Raw genomic sequence first — 18564 nt, forward strand, 5'->3', positions numbered from 1 at the left:
TCACGACCAACTCGTCAAATACCTCTGCTTTGCCAGTTCCCCTTTGGCATCGGAGATCGACGCACAGAGGCCCCCGTTAGTGGCTGTATGCGGCGCACCAGGCTTTCAACTAACTCCAATGTAAACCCTCCCTTGGCATTAGTAGACGGTCAGAGCGTGTGACGTTGAATGAAGTCTGTGAGAGTCTTCTAAGGCTTAGAGTGGAGGGGTGATGGTGGATGGGTCACACAAACAAGGACTCTCTTCCAGTAGAGCGAAGACAGAAGTTTATTTTGAAATGACACCATGCATGTAACGTATATTGACACTCCGTCTAGGGTGGTACCTAGTGCGTCTATCGTCGATGCCAAGCTGCACTGACCAAGCGGTGGTATTTGGCGAGTTCGGCGTGAGAATGTGTCGAGTTCAAATGAAGCATGAAGTTTGTGTTTTCTTCTTGTTTCGTGTGTAACAAAACCTGCATGAATGCCTCAGCTATGCGACACAATAATCACAGTAATTCCAGTAAATTGTGTCTCAAGAAAAAAAAACAACGAATCAATTAATTGTCAGAAAAAAACATCTGATTTTATCCTATCGAAGCCCCAAAAGGTGAAGTACACCTCTGAATCAGTTTCCATGCGCGTGCCCTCCGGTCCGCCTGTTATCAGAGGTCAGTGGAAGGCTGTTGCTGCAGGACTGTCCCGGTTTCAGCGGTCAGCGTTCATCTTCTGTAGCTTTGCTGGCAGGTTGTCCTCTGGCCTCCCTCCAGCTGAGAGCAGTGGGCTGTGCATGGGGACCGGAGCAGTGGACAGTGTGGGTGTGGGTAGTAGGCTTTGCTGGTACAGGTCTCCAGTAGACTGGGTCACGGGTTCGAAGCCCACCTTGAGCGACTTGAGGTTCAGTCGATTCTCCTGCCCGGATACTTGCGTGGAGCTGAGGCGTTGCAGCTTTAGAGGCAGGTCTCCTGTGCTGCAGGCCTTCTCCGAGTGCTGGGAGCTGAGCAGAAGCACCTTCCTCTGCAGGTCCTCCTTCCCGGATGAACTCATCCGCTGCAGCTTGCTCGGCAGTCGACCCCCAGTCTCTCCCCTCCTTTCCGCCAATGTGTTGATGCAGTCCACTGAAAACACCCGGTCACGCCGGGCGCCGTGGCTCTCAGTCCGTGTAGGAGTAGATAGCGGCGAGGGCAGTGAATTATTCTCTTCATACTCCTTGACGCTGTACGCTGGTGTCGGTACCTCGAACGTGATGTGGAACTGAGAGTAGTCTACCCTGAAAAAGCCCTCCTCCAGGGACATCACCGGCAAGAAGCGATGGCCCCATAAAACCTCATCCTCGGTATATGACGTCCGGGCCTGGCATGTCATACCTACAAGTGAGAGTCAGGGGAGTAATATTGAATGGGTTTAGCAAAACAATTATAGGCTGATAAGGACAAATGTGAAAGGGCAGCATTCCCTCCCATTGTCTTTTTTTTTCCACACTCTGCTCTTGTTTATTGCTTGTGAAGTGGCAGCATCGTGCCCCTTCCTGTGCAGTCGACCACCTAGTCCCATTCAGTCACATACTGGAGATTGAATGCAGTCATTAACTGTATGAAAAGGAGTCTTACCATTTTCTAAATGGTTCACGAAAGCAGATAAACAGCTACTTTAGGTCTCCTCATATTTTAAGCGTGTCACCTCTGATAAAATAAATAAATAAAATACATATTTGAGATGAAGGACATCTTATGTACCATTTCAGAGAGTGACGTCTATCTGTCTTTAGAGATTCCTTCCTGGAGTTTAAAGAGAGATGAGAGATGCTTGTGATCAGCGTCGCTTGTGTTGGTCGTGATAATTACCAGTTTAAATCGAGTCAACAGAATAAACCCCCATCAAAGTTACCTCATCAATACATCAATGTCAAGAGCCACGGGTCCTGTCTGTACATTTATTGTAACTTGTGGTGTTGATTGTGATTTGTGCTGGCCAGAATCTCTGTTCATCTCAAACACAATCAGCTATTGACAAACTGATGTCATGCTCTTTTTGCAGTTGTTTATTAATCATTCATAATTCAGGGATTTTCTATAAGTGCCTGTGTGTCTTCTGTATACAGGATTATAACCGCTTGCAAACATCTTAATAACCCACTTTTATTCCACTTGAACTCTCGCTCGTTCATTTTCTTGACAAGATGTTTGTTGGAGGTCGTTTGTGATCAATAAGCACCTAGTCCATATTCTTTATGATCCAGTGGCTCTGCTTCCACCTGAGCCTTTCTGTTAAACACCACAGTTTGCTGTAGCGTAGGAGTCTGAGCCCGTCCCTCTGAGGGATGATATGCGCTGTGTTATGTCACAGCCTGATGCTATTCCAGGCTCACTAGTCATCGTCATCCACAGAAAAGTCAGTTGTACGTTTACACAAAGCTCATTTTTATTCTTAATTAGCCCAGATGCTTGGCTTTAATCTCAAAGGGCGAGTCCAGGATAGTTTTCCAGCTGTTTTCCCTTCTCTTACCAGGAGAATGACGGTAGATCTATTAGACAGCAGTCGTACCGCTGCAGCGGAAGCTTGTGGGTTCAGAGCCTAACAGGCATGCCCGTTTAGTTTCATCACTCAGCATCAGCGGGTATTCATCTAGCTGGTTAATGTTTACGGCATATTGCATTAAATTAAAAGCCCTCGGCACAACTATGCAAACACTTGACAGACAGCGAGAAGGACGTCCCTGAAGAAGACTTTCTGTAAAATTGCTGGCAGTAGCCTTCACTGGCACTGTTTACGGAGCGCATTGTGATGCTTTGGCTTCTTTGTTGTACTCTATTTGAATCTGGCCACTGTTACTTGGCACGTATCTAAACACGCAGAGAAGTGTTATCATGTTATCGGGAAAGTGTAACCTACAGATGGTGTTGATACGCCAGAGCATAAAAGAGTCACGGGATTTACACCAAGCCATGTTGACTACCCTTTACTCAATGGTTTAAAAAGGTTTGTACGATGGTACACGTCACCTGCTCCGATTTTAGAAGTCTCCACGGTTCAGGTACCTACTCCCTAGAATCCGGGTTCAAAATATGTGACAGGCTGACACCAGTGGAGGACAGTGTTATACGAGTAGTGTAGCTGCTTTCAGGAATACCTCAGTGCCGAGCAAGTGTGTGTGGATGTTAAGCTCTGAGCAGAAAGCTGTTGGCGATCGGAGCAGAGAGGAAATTAGCAGTAAAGCTGTCAAGTGGTTGAAAATGTACAGTATAGGTCGGTTTGTTTTGGTTAACATCAAGGACGCCTGCGCAAATGCACTGCGGTAATCAGTAACCAGATCACTAATATTCATGATTTCTCCGTGTTGCAGGTAAACATCATATCCCGAATATGAGCAAAACCAGGCTTCATAACCGGGATACTTGTGTCCATCTAAACACACTCGTTGATTACAAGACGGGTTTATTAGATAATGGCTTGAAATTGTTTTCGTTATTATTTCTTTCGCAACAAAGAAATGTTTTAGGTGATAATGCTTAGTTTAGGCACAGTATTACCTGAATCACTCAGCATAGAACAGTCAACACTGTAACTGTGGAGGTTATATGTTCTATTATATGTGTTGAGGGGAAACACAACTCAAACACCAATCTCTTTCTGCTCTTTTTTCCAGATGTGTAAAAACAGAAACGGCACTGCCTCAAAGGCATGAACTAAAACTGACAAATGTTAGAGAGACTGCATTACAATCTGTCTGTTTGAAACAGACTTGGAATGAGTTACGGAGACAAGGGGATACCTCTTATTGCGCTGGGGTTAATGGGATGTCTGTTGGTGTGCGGATGATGAGATATCGTGGCCAGTGAAGGTGACACTGCCGGGGCTTCCCTCCTCTACGCCTCAGCTCAGAGTGCCACAGCACTGCGGCACTAAACTTGTGGCTGCACCCTGATTTAATGGTATTATCAACAGAGCACAGACCGCGTCGCCTGCATGCCTCTACGCTTCCCTGCTGATCCGTCCCCACTGCTCTAAGCCTATTGAGCTCTGCGGTGTCCTCTGCAGCAGCGGCAAAATGAGGGTTATGGGGGATGGATAGAAGAAGAGCTCATAAGAAAAGAGGGAGATGGATTTATTTGCATTGGACTTGAGGGAAGAATCATTCTGTTACGAATGCAACAGAGAGACCATTGTTGTCACTTGTTGTACTCCAGCATGGCTGCCTGTGGTTGATAGTGGCGGCTGTATGACAATGTCTCACAGGCTCAGAATTACCTCTGGTCTCAGTTGTCATCTGAAAAATGGAGTGGAACTTCGGCTAAAACCCGGGCCATTCATCAAAGTGCCACACATCTATGACCACAGGCTTTTATTATGCATGGGGTGGCCGTAAAACGATTCTGAAGTAATCATTTATCCCTCATAATTCAATCGGGGTGTCATTCTCATATGTTGTTCTCACTTTTTTTCAGCTCCCACGTTCTTTGAATATGTAAAACTGAGAATCGGGGAAATGAGATTTCAGAGTTTAGGTCACGAGTATCTATTAGGCAGGAGTGTTGTGTGGGTTCATATTGAAATAGGAATTTACATTTAGATTGAGAGGAGTGAAGAAAGAAATAAAAATGGGACGGAGGTGGACACCAAAATCATAAAAGGAAAGAGATGAATACAGTGATGGGGAAAGAAGTTTAATTCCCTCACCAGTGGTCTCCACGATGCCCTCGAGGATAACAACAATCTCAAACTGTTCATTCATGAGAGAGCGTTGAGATAATTTGAAAAAGGGGCTCTTGGGATTGATTTCATGGCAGATGGTGAGAGGGGACACCAGGAAGAGCTGGTCTGCACCCGTCCCAAAACCAACGTCCAGTTCACACTGGTCCAGAGGCAGGAACTCGCCCTCAGGTGTCTGACGAGACTGAGAGAGAGAGAGAGAGAGAGAGAGAGAGACAAGAAAGGGAAATAAAGTGATTCATTAGAGATGAAATAAGAAAGAAAAAACTCTGACTTAAAGCTTTGATTTCTTATGAAATATTGGATAGTTTCACCAAAATGAAACCATGTGAGATGTTAGATGGATGGTGGAACCGATAACAACTCATAGACATCTGAAATGTGACAAGGAGCCCCAACTAGACAATACCTTTTTGTACTTTGTTTATAAGCCACTGGATATGTGTATATCAGCTTATTGCATTTTATAAGCAATGTTTTTTTTAAGTATAATGTAGCAGAACATGGAACTGGTTGTAAAAACACCTAAAAGTCTAAAGCTGTGCTGGGTGCTGAAACGTTGATGAAAGCTGGTTTCTCTCCCCGTTTATTTGAAACTTCCATTGGTGCCCTGTTTGCGGTGGCCACAGACTTGGCGCTTCACTTTGATTTCCAAAGGACCTTGCTTGTGTGAGACAGCCGTGTTTGGACATTATACTTGCCCACAGAGGGTTGACTGATGCGGAAGCATTTAATTGCCCAGATGACGTTGGCGCTCACCACCAAGGTCCTGCATGTATTTTCTCCTTTTACTGTCGTAATCTGTCCTATCAATCTGTTCACCCTTTCTCTTCTTGTTTGCTTCCCTCACTGAGCAGTCTCTGTGTTACCCTTTCCTGCACACTCTCTTCAATTTGTGGCCATTTTATTACATCCTGCTGTCAGAAAAGAGGCTTGCGGCTTTTTGTATCTTCATGTTATTATTTCAATACAAAAACTTGAAGGAATGGCCAACTCTGCTGAAAAAGTTCAAACTGGTTATTTCTGTGTCATTTAACAAAAATATCTGACCGATAAAGATTATCTTTGTAAATCACTGTATTTGAAATGATGAGGAGATGAGACACTTTCTGTGTGATTAATGTACGGTATCTTCCTTTGTTTGCAAAATTGCACAACAATTTTGCAAACTCAGGAAACTTTCTTTTTCAGTCAACATTTTAAAAGACAACAAAAACGTCAAGTTGATCTACTCCTCAAGGATTGAATGGCAATAGCTAATTTGTATACTTCCATTTGTCTACATTGTTTCACTGCCAAACAATAATTGGGTACCAGCCAACCACCACCACCCACACAGTATTCCACCACCACACGCAGCCTCATAATGATCTCCCACACACACACACACACACAGTCCCACCCCTTATCTGCAACCCTTTCTGCCATTTCTGGATATCTTGTTGTCGTTAATTCTAAAATAATCGACACATTATTTCCTCCAAGGCAATTTCCTCTTTCAGCCTTTATTACTGAGTCAGTGTCATCTAGATCGTTTGTGTCTTCAGGCCCAACGTGTGATGATCATAAAAGAAAAGTGGAAAATCTTTGACTTTTAGCACACTTTAACTTCATTAGTTCCATCCGTGTTATATTACTGTACCTCGACTGCCCCCCATTACAGATGTAGCTAGCTAGCTAATTCTCCACGAGGGGTCTGTGCTGTTTTGTAAGAAATTTGAGTGTAGAACTGTGTGTTTAGAAGCTATAATAAAAGTGTTTAATGATTCATATTTGAGAATTCATAATTAGTCATAATCATAAGTGTTTTGGAAATGCATAATTAAGATAAGCATAAAGTGTTTTAGGATTAGTAGCTAGAAGTAGTGCACCTGGGAGTTAGCCAATAGGAATTGGGATAGACGGAAGGGGAGGGGTTTCAAACCGGATGTGGGTAGTTTATTTTCAAGTCTTTTTCTCTCTCACGTGATGGCGCTCAGCGGACAGACGTGTTTTTTACGAGCTGAGGAGCTGAGTTGAGTTTTTTGAAAAAGGGTTTTTTATGTTCGTTTTTTATTGTTTCATATTCCATAGAAGTAGTGTACTTCACTGTATAATTGTATTTGCTTCAGTAGGATTAAATTCCTTTTAATTGTAAACCAGTTTTGGTAGATTTATTATCGCAGCGTCTCTACTGCAGACAGCAACTGGCCACGCGCTCAGGCCTCCTCTCTCTGGGGTGAAATCCAGCCCCAACAGTTTGCTCGCTCTTCTCTGTCTTCAGCTGATGAACATACTTGTTTTCAATGCTTACATGGACGTTTATCAAGTTCTGTCCCCCTCTGAATTGAACATCCGTTCGTCTGTAGGCCTGTGTGAGTCAATCAATCAATGCGTCATTGTCAGGGCTGTTGCTGTGTCGCCTGCATCTCTTTCTGACAGAACCTGTCAGAACACTAACGGTTAGCTGTCATGCCGAGGAGAAAGTCTGTCTTTTCTAAAGAGCTCCAGGAGGCTTACTCCTTCCTTCTTAAAGCAGGCCACCCGGCAACAGAAATGCTGCGTTCTGCACATAGACCGTATAAAATATGGACGTAGTCTTCGAAACGCCACCCAGCCGAAAGTGGATGGCTCCGGCTGTCGCCATCTTGGCAGTGACAACACAGTCTAACTCGCGGCCAAAAGGTGGCTTGTCGGTGGAGCTGAGAAAGGCCCGGGTGACACAGCAGAGCAGACAGCTAGCATCTAGTGATCTGAGACATCACACACCTTGCACTTTTCCTGTCACTCCCCAAAATCATTTTAAAAAATAACATATTAAGGCAGAAATCATTTTTAACACCTTGGGTGTGTGCATGAGCACACACATGTGCGTGAACGTGTGATACACTTAAGGGCTCAGGTTTGGGGGTTTGAAAACATGGTCACCATGTTAGACAAACACACTGATTACTTCATTCCTTACACTTTTGATCTTGATTTTTTTTTTGGGGGGGGGGGGGTTAGAAAGGTTAAAAAATACCATATCACTCGTTTTTAAAGCGCTTTGACATGTTTTGGAATCGACAGCTTGACAGACTTGCTGTGCCATTGATTGGCCAATCGCAGTTCAGGAGAAGGATTTTGCAAATGGTGGATGGCAATGTGGGCATACAGAACACAAACATGAGCAGAAAATTGACATTAATAAGTTTTAAATAACTTTAAGAACTGTTTTGAACCAATGCCAGAATATTTATGCTCCAATTTCAAATCATTTACAGGGAGTTGTTGGAAAAGGATAAAAAGATTGATGTTGATTTTCATTCATAAATAAATTGGGTTTACTCCATCTCTGGGCATGCCTTCCCTATCATCCAAACTTCTTCTGCACTGCAACAGCGAGCTGCAGTCAAAGCCTATACCTTCATCCTGACCTCACAGTGACAAAGCGCCTTACACAGACCCCGTTGGCACTCTCCTACGCTTCTTCTGCACACAGATCGTGAGATAGCTGAGCTTGCCAGCTCTCTCCCTGAGCTCTGGCGTATCACAACAGGGACTTTAAAAAAAAAATTGTATTCAGTTTTCAATCCAATGAAATTGTGCAGCAGAAACACTAGACGTGCACACAAATACATCTGCCCATCGCGTGTGACTACTCACCAACCCAGTCAACCGGTCAGCTGCTCATTATCATTAGAAAAAGCATCCTGGTTTTGTTTCATGGTCACAACAGGTTTCAGTGGAGTGAATGATGCTTATGGATGAAGACAGGTGATAAATAAAATTGATTAGACCTAAAGTGGCCCGATCTTCCTTCCTACCCAACTCCACTCCGCGCTCTGCCGAGCCATCATCAATCAGTAGCCTGAGAGGGCGTTGGAGGAACTTGTAGGCAATCAGGTCGACTGACAAGCCAGTCGTATCACACAGGCTTCCCTTCTCGCAGATACTGTCTGCCCACTCAGAACATTTAGAAAGGTTGGGCCACCTAACATTTCACCAAGACTGATGTTGATGAATCGGTCTGTCCAACGTGGACCAGACTCACACTTTACTCCTGATCTCATAAACAAGGAAACACGCAAACATGTAGTTTTTGTTGAAAGTGTTTTGGAGATTTGTTGATTCAATTGTATGATCATACTGGAGGCTGTTGAATCAAGTGCTGCATGAATAAATCCTGAAATACGGAAATGAGTCAGCATTTTCGCACTTTCGGTTACTTTGTCTCAAAGTCAATATTTGGGTTTTTGGTTAGATGCCTGTAATGAGGTCTACAAAAATACGTCATCCTGCAGCACTCTATTGTGTTGTATTAGACTGACAGGTGTTGTATTATTTTGTCCATCCCATTTATACCAATGTGGGTAGGCTAAATATCTGAAACTGTAAAATGCAATGCAGTTCAACAACACCATAAAACTGCAGCCTCAAAAAGGATTTCGTTGGTTTGCTTCTTTTGCATCTCAGTCAACACAGCTTGGTTGCTCTGTCATAGCCTCTGTTGTGTCTTCTCTTTTGATCCACAGTCACTTACACTGTTTTCATAAAGTCAAACTCACAATTTTTTGGTTTCTGTTTTACAGACAGATTGATTTGATTGCAGCTCATTATTAAAGCACCCTTTGAACCAGGTGAGCAGAAATTCCTGTGCCGCTACTATTCACCATTTTATGACAGAATGAACTGAAACACAGCTTCATTAAAACACCTGTGTGATTGGCTGTGGTGACATTTACAACGAGGGATCAGAAAGAAACTCTGAGGCAAAAGAAAGTTGTCCTCTTAATTTTCCTCCCACGCAGCTCCAAACCCGGCTGAGACCTCCACCTGAGTGGTGCTTATGAGGACGTCATCTGAGAGATGCTCGGTCGGCGAGTACTCAGGTTAATCATCATGGACCATCCAAATTTTGAATGACCAATTACAGTTGACATTTCCAATTCACTAAATTTAAAACTCACTATGCTGACAAGGACGGCCCATCAAACGTTTAGGAAAGAGCATCTTTTTATCTGAATTCACATTGGTTTTGGAAGACAACATTTTTCAACATTCATTACCAATATTATGTCACTTATTTATGATTTATTTTAAGGTTAAGGTTAGGCTAAAGTTTACAATGTGCAACATTCATTGTTGTGAGTAATTGGATTCAAACTCAAGTAAGGATGCAGAGTTTAGGCTGTAGAGGCTTATGCTGCACCAACATTAAATATTAGAGAGGTTGGTTATCAGGTCAGTCAAACCAAGACAAAACTGGTACCAGATATTTTGGAGATGCTATCTACTTTTTTTGTGTTATGCTCTGGTTTTGTTTCCTTCCACAGAAAGTGTTTTCATTCTCTGTGTGACTCTTGGTGACTTTAGCGGCTGTTGTGGCAGAAATGGTGTCACAATGTTCTTGGCCAAAAACGTGTTTTGTTGTGAATGTGCTGCCTCTTACTTCTCCTTATGGGAAATACTGTAACATGGCTCATAGGCTATTCTACTCAGGAGCCTGAAGATGTAGTGCTCATTCAGTCTACTCGCTCAGACATTACAAATAATACACACTCCGCCTCACCGCTGCCTGCTTTTGATTACCTTGGTGAGAAAACTTAAGATGATTTTGTCTGTATATGCGTGTGCTCTTTGAGCATGCACGCTCCTACAGAAAAACATCCTGTTCAACTGTGTAGACTCTGAATTATTCAAGCATACAAATGGGAGAGGAGCGTGGGCAGTCCAGAGTCTTAAGGTTTTCTGGCTCTTGGGCTCGTTAATCAACGACTGCAGGCTTTCAAGGCCTTTCTCTAGCCCTCCACAACCGGATAGTATAATTGCATCTATATTCTTATTAAGTAAGAAATGTAAATCAATTCCAGTTTTAGTGACTTGTGTATACAGCCCATCCTGCAATCCTCTGAGGAGATATACAGCCGAGAGGATTTCTCTCCCTCTGAAATAGAAGGCACCACTCACACAATGAAAATATTAAGAAAAAAAGAGCTGCTAATTCTTTTTACGTTTCCCTTCTCTTATTGCGAGCCTCTCTCCAGCTCTTTCATCACTTTCCATCAATTCCTTCGCTCTCTCCACCCTCCCGGTAATACCAGAGTCATATTCTCAGCTGGGATGTTCTACCAGGACGCCCTCTGAGGCTGTCATGGATGCCCTGCAAAGCTGCATTTCAACCGCTTAGGGTGAGACTCTGTATGCCAGCTTCCATTGGTCTGTCTCTCCCTTCTCTCTGCTGTCACCCAGTAATCATCCACGACAGTTCTGCAGAGCTCTGGTGTCCAACTGCAGCTCCAACAAGTGGCTCCATAATGTACGTTATAGTGAAGTTGCAACTTGGGCTGCTTCCTCTGAGGGCTGAATTGTGCCTCTACAGTGGTAGTTTTGTCACCTTGTCTGATGTGTGCCAGTTAGTCAACATGTTGCTGCAGGTTTCCAGCACACAACATTCTGTCTGGGCTGCCAGGCACTGTCTGTGAGGTGCCAGGAATCACTGCCATTGTCTGACAACGATCATATTGATTTCATTCTTCTTGGTGCCGATATGGAGGACATGTGTTTTTTTTTTCTGCCACGACTGACTTGGGCAACTAGAGGCTGTCTCCTGTCCCTCCACTGCAGGCCAACTGATCCAAGAACAGAGCTTTGTGAGCAGTGTGGCCACTAGCTAACAGGCAAAAAACAGAAGACCAAAACTCAATACCTGGTCGTAGGCAGATGGACTGACGCCCACGTCTCACCAAAGGTGAGTGAGTCTGTGCGTTACACGTATAGGGAGTAAAAGGCTGGTGCTTTGATCTTACACTGCATTGCACTAAAGAAAACGTTCTGTGGCAACATCACCAATTACATGTGTGGGGTCAAGACAATGGGTGTCCGCACACAAGGAATAGTAAGAGTATGAATACAGTCTTCTACAATCAAAAGAGAGCTGTTCCTTTCCTCTGTTTTTGATGCAGCTTGATGTACAAGTCATCCCCAAAAAATATTTTGCCAAACTCTCTCACACACACATTTTCTATACAAGTTAAAATGCTTCCTCTGCCATGAATGCCCGAGTACTTTATATGATGAGGTTTGACTTGAAAAGGGTTGCAGTTCAACAGCACCACCAACATTTCTTTACGGGGAGTGCACTGAAAGCATTCAGTCTAAAATAATTACGTTTTTTTTATTTGAGGGTTTTTGTGTGATGTGTAATATCTAAACAATGCCTTTGTTCATGCACAATGACTCATTTATTTTTTTTCTATTGTGTACTCTGGCGGAGCTGCTGCAAACATTGTCTCGGTAAAGAGTCTTTGAAGCGAAAGAATAAGGTTAAAGCCCTGAAGCAAAACTGAAAAAAACACTAAGGAGCGCACAGTGGATACGGTTTTTATTGCATTTCTCAGAGAGAGGGAGTGTAAAGAAAATGTGTGGTTGTCAGAAAGGTCTTGGAATTTATACTGATTGTATTTCTTGGAGTCCAGAAGGAAAGGTAAAGGAAAGTGGCTCTACAGCAAAATGAATCCCTGTGCCTCAGTGATGCATTCCTTTTTTAACTAACACAAAACCTGATTTTCTCCTACTTCTGCTGCCATTGCTTTAAAAAAAAAGCCTATATAGTGAAGTAAGATTAAAAATCTCATAGGTGTGTTGCACAGATGGAGACATTCTGATTGAGAAACAGAGCTTCCGTCTCACAGGAGAGGTGAGATGAGTCAAAATAGACATGTGTGATTGTACTTCATGCCTATGGGGGTGTTCACTCCCTCCATGCTTGTAACTCGGTCCTTCCTGCCTGCCTGCATCATTAAGCTGACCAACGCAGTGCTCGATGTGGCTGTGCAGAGGACGCCAACATAAACAAGCTCCAAGCACCCCACTAATGCTGTTTTTCTATATGGCCCATTTTGCACATTGAACATGGATGTGGCTGCATGAGAGGAGCTCTATTACGACAACTAGAGGAGTCAGTCGACCTTATTACTTACTGGCCCTGGTGATTTTCTGCATTGTTGCTCGTTTTTTTTTTTTTTTAGCTCTATTCCCCTAAAATCTTCATTCGTGAATAACCAACGTAGTAACACAGACAGTGCGGCGGATTTAAACACACAACGATGTGACTGAAACAGCTGAGTTTATTGTCCTTTTTTGTTGTTGTGTCATTTCATATCCCAGGGAACAGAAATATAAAAAATACCCCCTTAAGAACAGAAATAAAATAATGCATTTCTTTATGGATGCCATAAGTACTCTTTTTGCCCGCATGCTCTCTCCCTGGAGTGCTGTTTTACGGACTCCAGTGATCAGTAGTAGTGTGTGAGGCTCCCTCTCACTGTTGATTCACCGAGCATAACTTTATTCCTCAGGGGGCTATCTCACTGCCACATCTACTTACTGATAGACACCTATCTGTCCAGGTGTCACCACTGATGCTGGACGCAGTGTCGGCCATCTACACTGCAGCCTTTTCTGTCTTTTCTCAGAGCTGCACCAGTCAGCCTCACCACCCTGCAGCTAGAGGAGTATAGTAATGCTACCTTAAGCCTGTTTTGTGTAACAAGGTGTATATTGTGTGGTGGGACCTTGTTTGTTTGTTTGGCTTTATTGATTTACTTTTCCTGAGCTTTATTTTTTTTGCATATAGCTCTATAGTTATGCTTCAACTTTAAAAGGACTGAAAGATGGTATCCATTCATTAGAATGCATACCATTTACATGTAACTCTGTGTGGCTCTATCATTTTTATTTCTGTTGGTTGAAGAAGGTGTGATCTACGTACAGCATGTGCTCAACTTCAACTCAGCTCCTGCGCTTCAGTTCGTTTTCAGGGAGTTCTTATCATCAGAGAGTCTCTGGCGCTGGTGCTTACCTTTATGAGTTTGCACCTGATCTGAGCAGACACCATGTGGCTGTTCCGCAGGTTGCCCACACGGAACATGAGGCACAGTTTACCGTCTCGCTGAGAAATCACGGCGTCCTGACTGAACATTAGCGTCTCTGCGCGTTTCTTAGGTTGGGACATTTTTATGAACATGCAGCCGATGAGGAAAGCGTCCACTATGGAGCCCATCAGCGACTGGAACAAGAAGAGGATGATGCCCTCCGGGCACTTCTCTGTAATGTACCGGTATCCGTAACCGATCGTGGCCTCAGTCTCGATGAAAAACAGAAAAGCTGAGGGGAAGTTGTAAACATTGGCCACGCAGGGAGTGTAGGACGCGTCGTGGCCGTGATTCAGGTCTCCTCTGATGTAAGCGATGATCCACCACATAGATGCCATGACCAGCCAAGCGATCGTGTACGTTAGGAGGAAGATGAGCATGTTCCATCGCCACTTTAGGTCTACCAAAGTGGTGAAGAGGTCAGAGAGGTACCTGCTGGACTCTCCGCCGAGGTTTCCGTGCTGCACATTGCAGCGACCGTTCTTGTCCACGAAGCGCTGGCGTTTCTTCTTAACCGGGGCAGAAAAAGTGGTAGCCCGATTTGTGTTAACCACCTGGTAGTCTTCGCCAAATTTTCTACGAAGTGCCGCCATTTGAGCTCTCCTGAAGTATACGGCAAAGTACTTGCTCTTTAATCCATGGTTTGGGTTATTTGAGCCTCCAAAACACTGTTTCTGCAGTGCGTAAAACGTGCCATGGTCACTTTAGCGCGCGTAAATCCTGGGAATCAAATAAAAAAAAAAACACGCGTATGTGAGTGCTTTTAAAGTTTCGATTTTATCCCTTTGTTGTATAAAACAATCCACTATTCTTATTTTACATCATATCAGAAGACCGCTGACTGGCTGTGCGCTCAGCTCAGGCTCCACTCACTCTGACTGGCGTGGTGCTCACCAGCGGAGCGAAATACGAGCAGCTGTCTACCATTCACAGCCGCTGGTGGGCTGTGGAGAATGGAGAGGTGAGTGTGTGTGCGAGGAAGAGATGTGAGGAGAGGGAGGGAAGGGGGAAGGGACAGAGGAGGGGAGGGGAGAGTTACACGAGACTGCGTTTGTGTGTAAAGAGAGAGGGAGAGAGAGAGAGAGAGAGAGCGAGAGAGAGAGAGAGAGAGAGAGAGAGAGAGAGAGGGAGAGAGAGAGAGAGAGAGAGAGAGAGAGAGAGGGAGGGAGAGAGAGGGAGAGAGAGAGGGAGCGGTGGAACGGTGGACAATTCGACTCTTCTGTGTAGTTCATGTGGTCAATTAAATCAGTGTAGGCTACGACTTAATTTTTATATTCATGCATTAGTCGATTCATGTATTCATTAATTCCTCATAAGTGCTTACATTGCATTTTCATTGAAGCTGATCCTCCGTGTGATTAACGGCACACAGAGCCCGAGTGACGAAATCGGAGGATTTTTGCTTTCAAGTTAAACTGTGCCATCTACTGGAAGGACGATATAATTCAGGCTATATTGGGGGCATTGATTTACTGGCTGCTACAGTAATTATTTGTACGTCTGTTAACCTGTGGCGTAGTAGCAAATTAAATGATGGTAATAATGTTGAGTAAAATAACAATAACGGAATAGGTGTGCAGTACTTTTTCAGGCTTGGTCCATTTTAAGTCTTACATTAAATCTGTGCTTCTCCTCTTTCCGGTGAAGTCTTCTCATCGATTTAGACATTGGATTGGACTGAGAGGAGGATTTCCTGGACAAGTACCCCCCAAAGGACAGTCCCGAAAAGGATGCTACGCCCTTGGCTCTCTTTGCCCTTGTTTTAGTCAGACACAAATGTCTGCATTACTACTAATAACTAATGCATAATTCCAGTTTCTATCACAGAGGTGTGATGAAGAAGCCCTTGACTGATCTACTCAGCTGGCCCTCCTCTCAAGTGTTTTTTGTTCAGACCTTTAGGGAAAGAGGCCAGCACTCTTAAAAAACACAAACCAAAACCAGTTCATCGCATAACTTGTTTTGATGAAGTGCTCTTTAGATAATTGCGCAAGGTATTTGAGCACTTTATCCATAAGTGATGTAATTAACTGATTTGGAGTGTTTGCTTCTGTGTGCTGTTTTTAGTTTCTGGGGACATGTGTAATTTTATACACTACTTGAAATCTCACAAAAAAGAGAGACTGGAGCTTATGAGGGGTAAGTTACTCAAACAAAGCTGCTTTTCTTTTAAACTCATTAACTGCATTATACAGAGGTGTATGTGCATTCATTTAACTGGCAACTGAGTGTATGTCTGGCTTTAAAGTGTGTTTTCATGTGTTATTTGCAATTAAACATAAACTAAATTACTAATTTGTTTGTGTTTTGTGTGTTTAACACATTAAAGACTCTTTACAGGTGTTGGGGAGTACTACTGCATATGTGAAAGGGTTGTGTGAAGTATTTTGTGGCGCCAGAGCAAGCTGCACAAAATCTGTTAATTTGTCTCAAGTGATGTCACATGAAAAACTATTTTTTTAATTGGATAATGTTACAGGAGTGCAATGCTAAGTCAGTGTCCTTTAGCTTTTGTACCACCGGACGAGTAGTAGATCAAATATTGTCCGTCACTTGAACAATAACAGATCTCTGCATTATCTTTAAGTCGTAAATGAAAGAGGAGGATGGCTCCCAGAGAGACAGAAGATGAGAAAGAAGGGCTGTAGACATTTGGGTATTTCAAGATCATTTTGGAATATTTCACACAGTGAATGCAGATTAATCTTGTTATTTAAGTGTATCACCTTTTAGTTATATTGTAAGACCTGATATTTCATCATCCCAGCTGCAGGTGATACAACTGACATCAAACACAATGGTATTTGAATTGTAACTCATACTGTAACATTTATTTTAAAAGGAAAAGTGAATGCTTTATTAAAACAGCAGCTCGCCTGGCTCTATTCTGAAGGTAGAAAAGATCAGCCTACTAGCACCCTAAAGCTCACTAATTAATACATTATATTGCGTTTGTTAAATCCATACAAAAACTCAAGTGCAAAAGTCTTTTACAGGGGATATTAACTGTTTCTCAGGGCGCTGTAACTTCCTGGAATCTCCATTGATTGTGTGGCAACCTCACTGTAACTGTTTACAGATTTCATGGAAAGATAAGATAAACAGCTGCTGGTCACAGCTATGGCTTACAAATATGAGAGTGGTGTCACTCTTCTCATCCGACTCTTGGCAAAGTAAATGAGTGCATTTCCCAAAATATGGAACAATTTTTCTGCAGTTAGATAAATGTCTTCATAAAAAAATATATCTCGTTACAAAAGTTGTCAGCCCATTCAAACATAATAAGCTAGTTTGAGCTAGTTTGATCAGTCGGGTATAACCGTGAACACAACATAAGTTTACCAGTGTATATACGCCCTGTCTTCTGTGTACAACACGTTAATAAATTGGGTGTAGTATCGACAGAGTTTCTAATTTGTAGCATGTGCCATCAAATATAAAAATCAGTGAACCAAATAAAATCATCCAAATGTTATTTTATCCCCACAGCGCGAGTCTCACCACTGCACAGGTTTCTAATAACTCACAAGTTACTGACAATCTCAGTAGAGGGAATTCGTACACGGCTGTGATCCTCCTGACAATTGAGGATTCGAGCGTAGACGGCCAGGAACGCCATCTGTTATGTGCATCAGGCTTTCAGTGAGAGGAATCCAATTCAGCGCACACACAGGCAACCACCAAACTACAAATGTTCAGTTTTCTTGGCCGTCAATGTTGGATGAGGAAGGAAATTCAGCGTTTGTATCGAAATGATTTGTGTGTGTGTGTGTGTGTTTGGGTGGGTGGGTGGGTATGTGTGTGTGTGAGGTTGGGATGGATTTAGGGGAGGAGGGAGTTGGAACAAAGACATGCTGCATGGGCTGAATTATTAATGAGGAGTTAGAATTGATAACCGTCTGTGTTATATGATACACAAATCGCCAAAGATTTCAGACAAGAAAACATCAGACTAATTTTCATGTTCATGATCCTTTATAGTGGTCTGTGTCCTCTGTCGTCTTTGCAATGAGGGCAGATTACTCCATTCAAAGTATAGATTCTAGGGGGAGTCAATGGCATGCCCCGTGAGACAAAGTGCAGAAGTCGTATGTCTCTGACCTCAATGTCCCAAACACTCAGCTTATAGAAGGGACTGATGGAAAGCTGAGCCACATGATGACATTTCCTAACCTTGGATTGCCATACAAGACTCAGAACGGGACATTGCAGTAACACCACACTGACAGGATGTCCCGTCTTTGTGTCTGTTGGTTTATGTGCTATTGTGTGTTTGTGCCAGGATGTATTTCAAGTTTGAACTACGAAAAGATACTTAAAGCAACCCTATAATGAATATTTTTTTATACCAACAATGGATCGCATGTCTACTTGTACAAACCAAAAGAGAATCATCACTCGACTCTACAGTTCCTCTCTGCAATTTTACCGTCTTTCAGCTCATTGTTTTGGCTCTACAGACTGCTGTTTTGTTTCTCCACCTCTGCTCTCACAGAGTGTCATTTTAGGTCGCAGCAGGCAGCTGTTTTTTAACGATAAAACTCTAAAAACATACACTTCTTGCTCAGCAAAAAACAGCAGACAGACAGTTAGCTTGTGAATACAATAGAGCATTTAGATAGATATGAATATTGGATTAACATCCATCAGGTGACAAGAAACACAACTGACTCGGCAGCTGTGAGTCTCACATGTGTAAATAGCCACACACAAACATGAACGCCTTTATTTACTTTTAAAAGCCATGCATGTTGGATTTTAGAAACACTAAGGTGAAATTCAGCCACTACACAAACAGACAAAAAGGTGTTTTCAAATATTGACATTTTTCAAATGCTAATTATTAAATTATTCGTCTTTTCTAAATCAAAATGCTGCCTTGATTGAAATGTTGAGTAAACGCTGAATCCTGAAAAGTCTAAGAATGCTGGAGTGAGCCGATTCAATACCACCATGTATTAGTTTTTTATGTTATGTCC

The 18564-nt window shown here is 43.0% G+C and overlaps 1 protein-coding gene across 1 annotated transcript; it reads right to left on the minus strand.

The window, feature by feature from the left end:
- Window positions 1–689: 689 nt before the first annotated feature.
- On the minus strand, window positions 690–14178 carry kcnj19a (potassium inwardly rectifying channel subfamily J member 19a; the record flags this gene model as incomplete). Its single annotated transcript, XM_079281766.1, has 3 exons — window positions 690–1348; window positions 4659–4875; window positions 13513–14178. The coding sequence occupies 3 exons, from the start codon at window positions 14176–14178 to the stop codon at window positions 690–692; spliced, it is 1542 nt and encodes a 513-aa protein (XP_079137892.1).
- Window positions 14179–18564: the final 4386 nt, after the last annotated feature.

The sequence above is a fragment of the Melanostigma gelatinosum genome (assembly GCF_949748355.1).
Source record: "Melanostigma gelatinosum genome assembly, chromosome: 13".
In the NCBI taxonomy this organism is placed as follows: Eukaryota; Metazoa; Chordata; class Actinopteri; order Perciformes; family Zoarcidae; genus Melanostigma; species Melanostigma gelatinosum.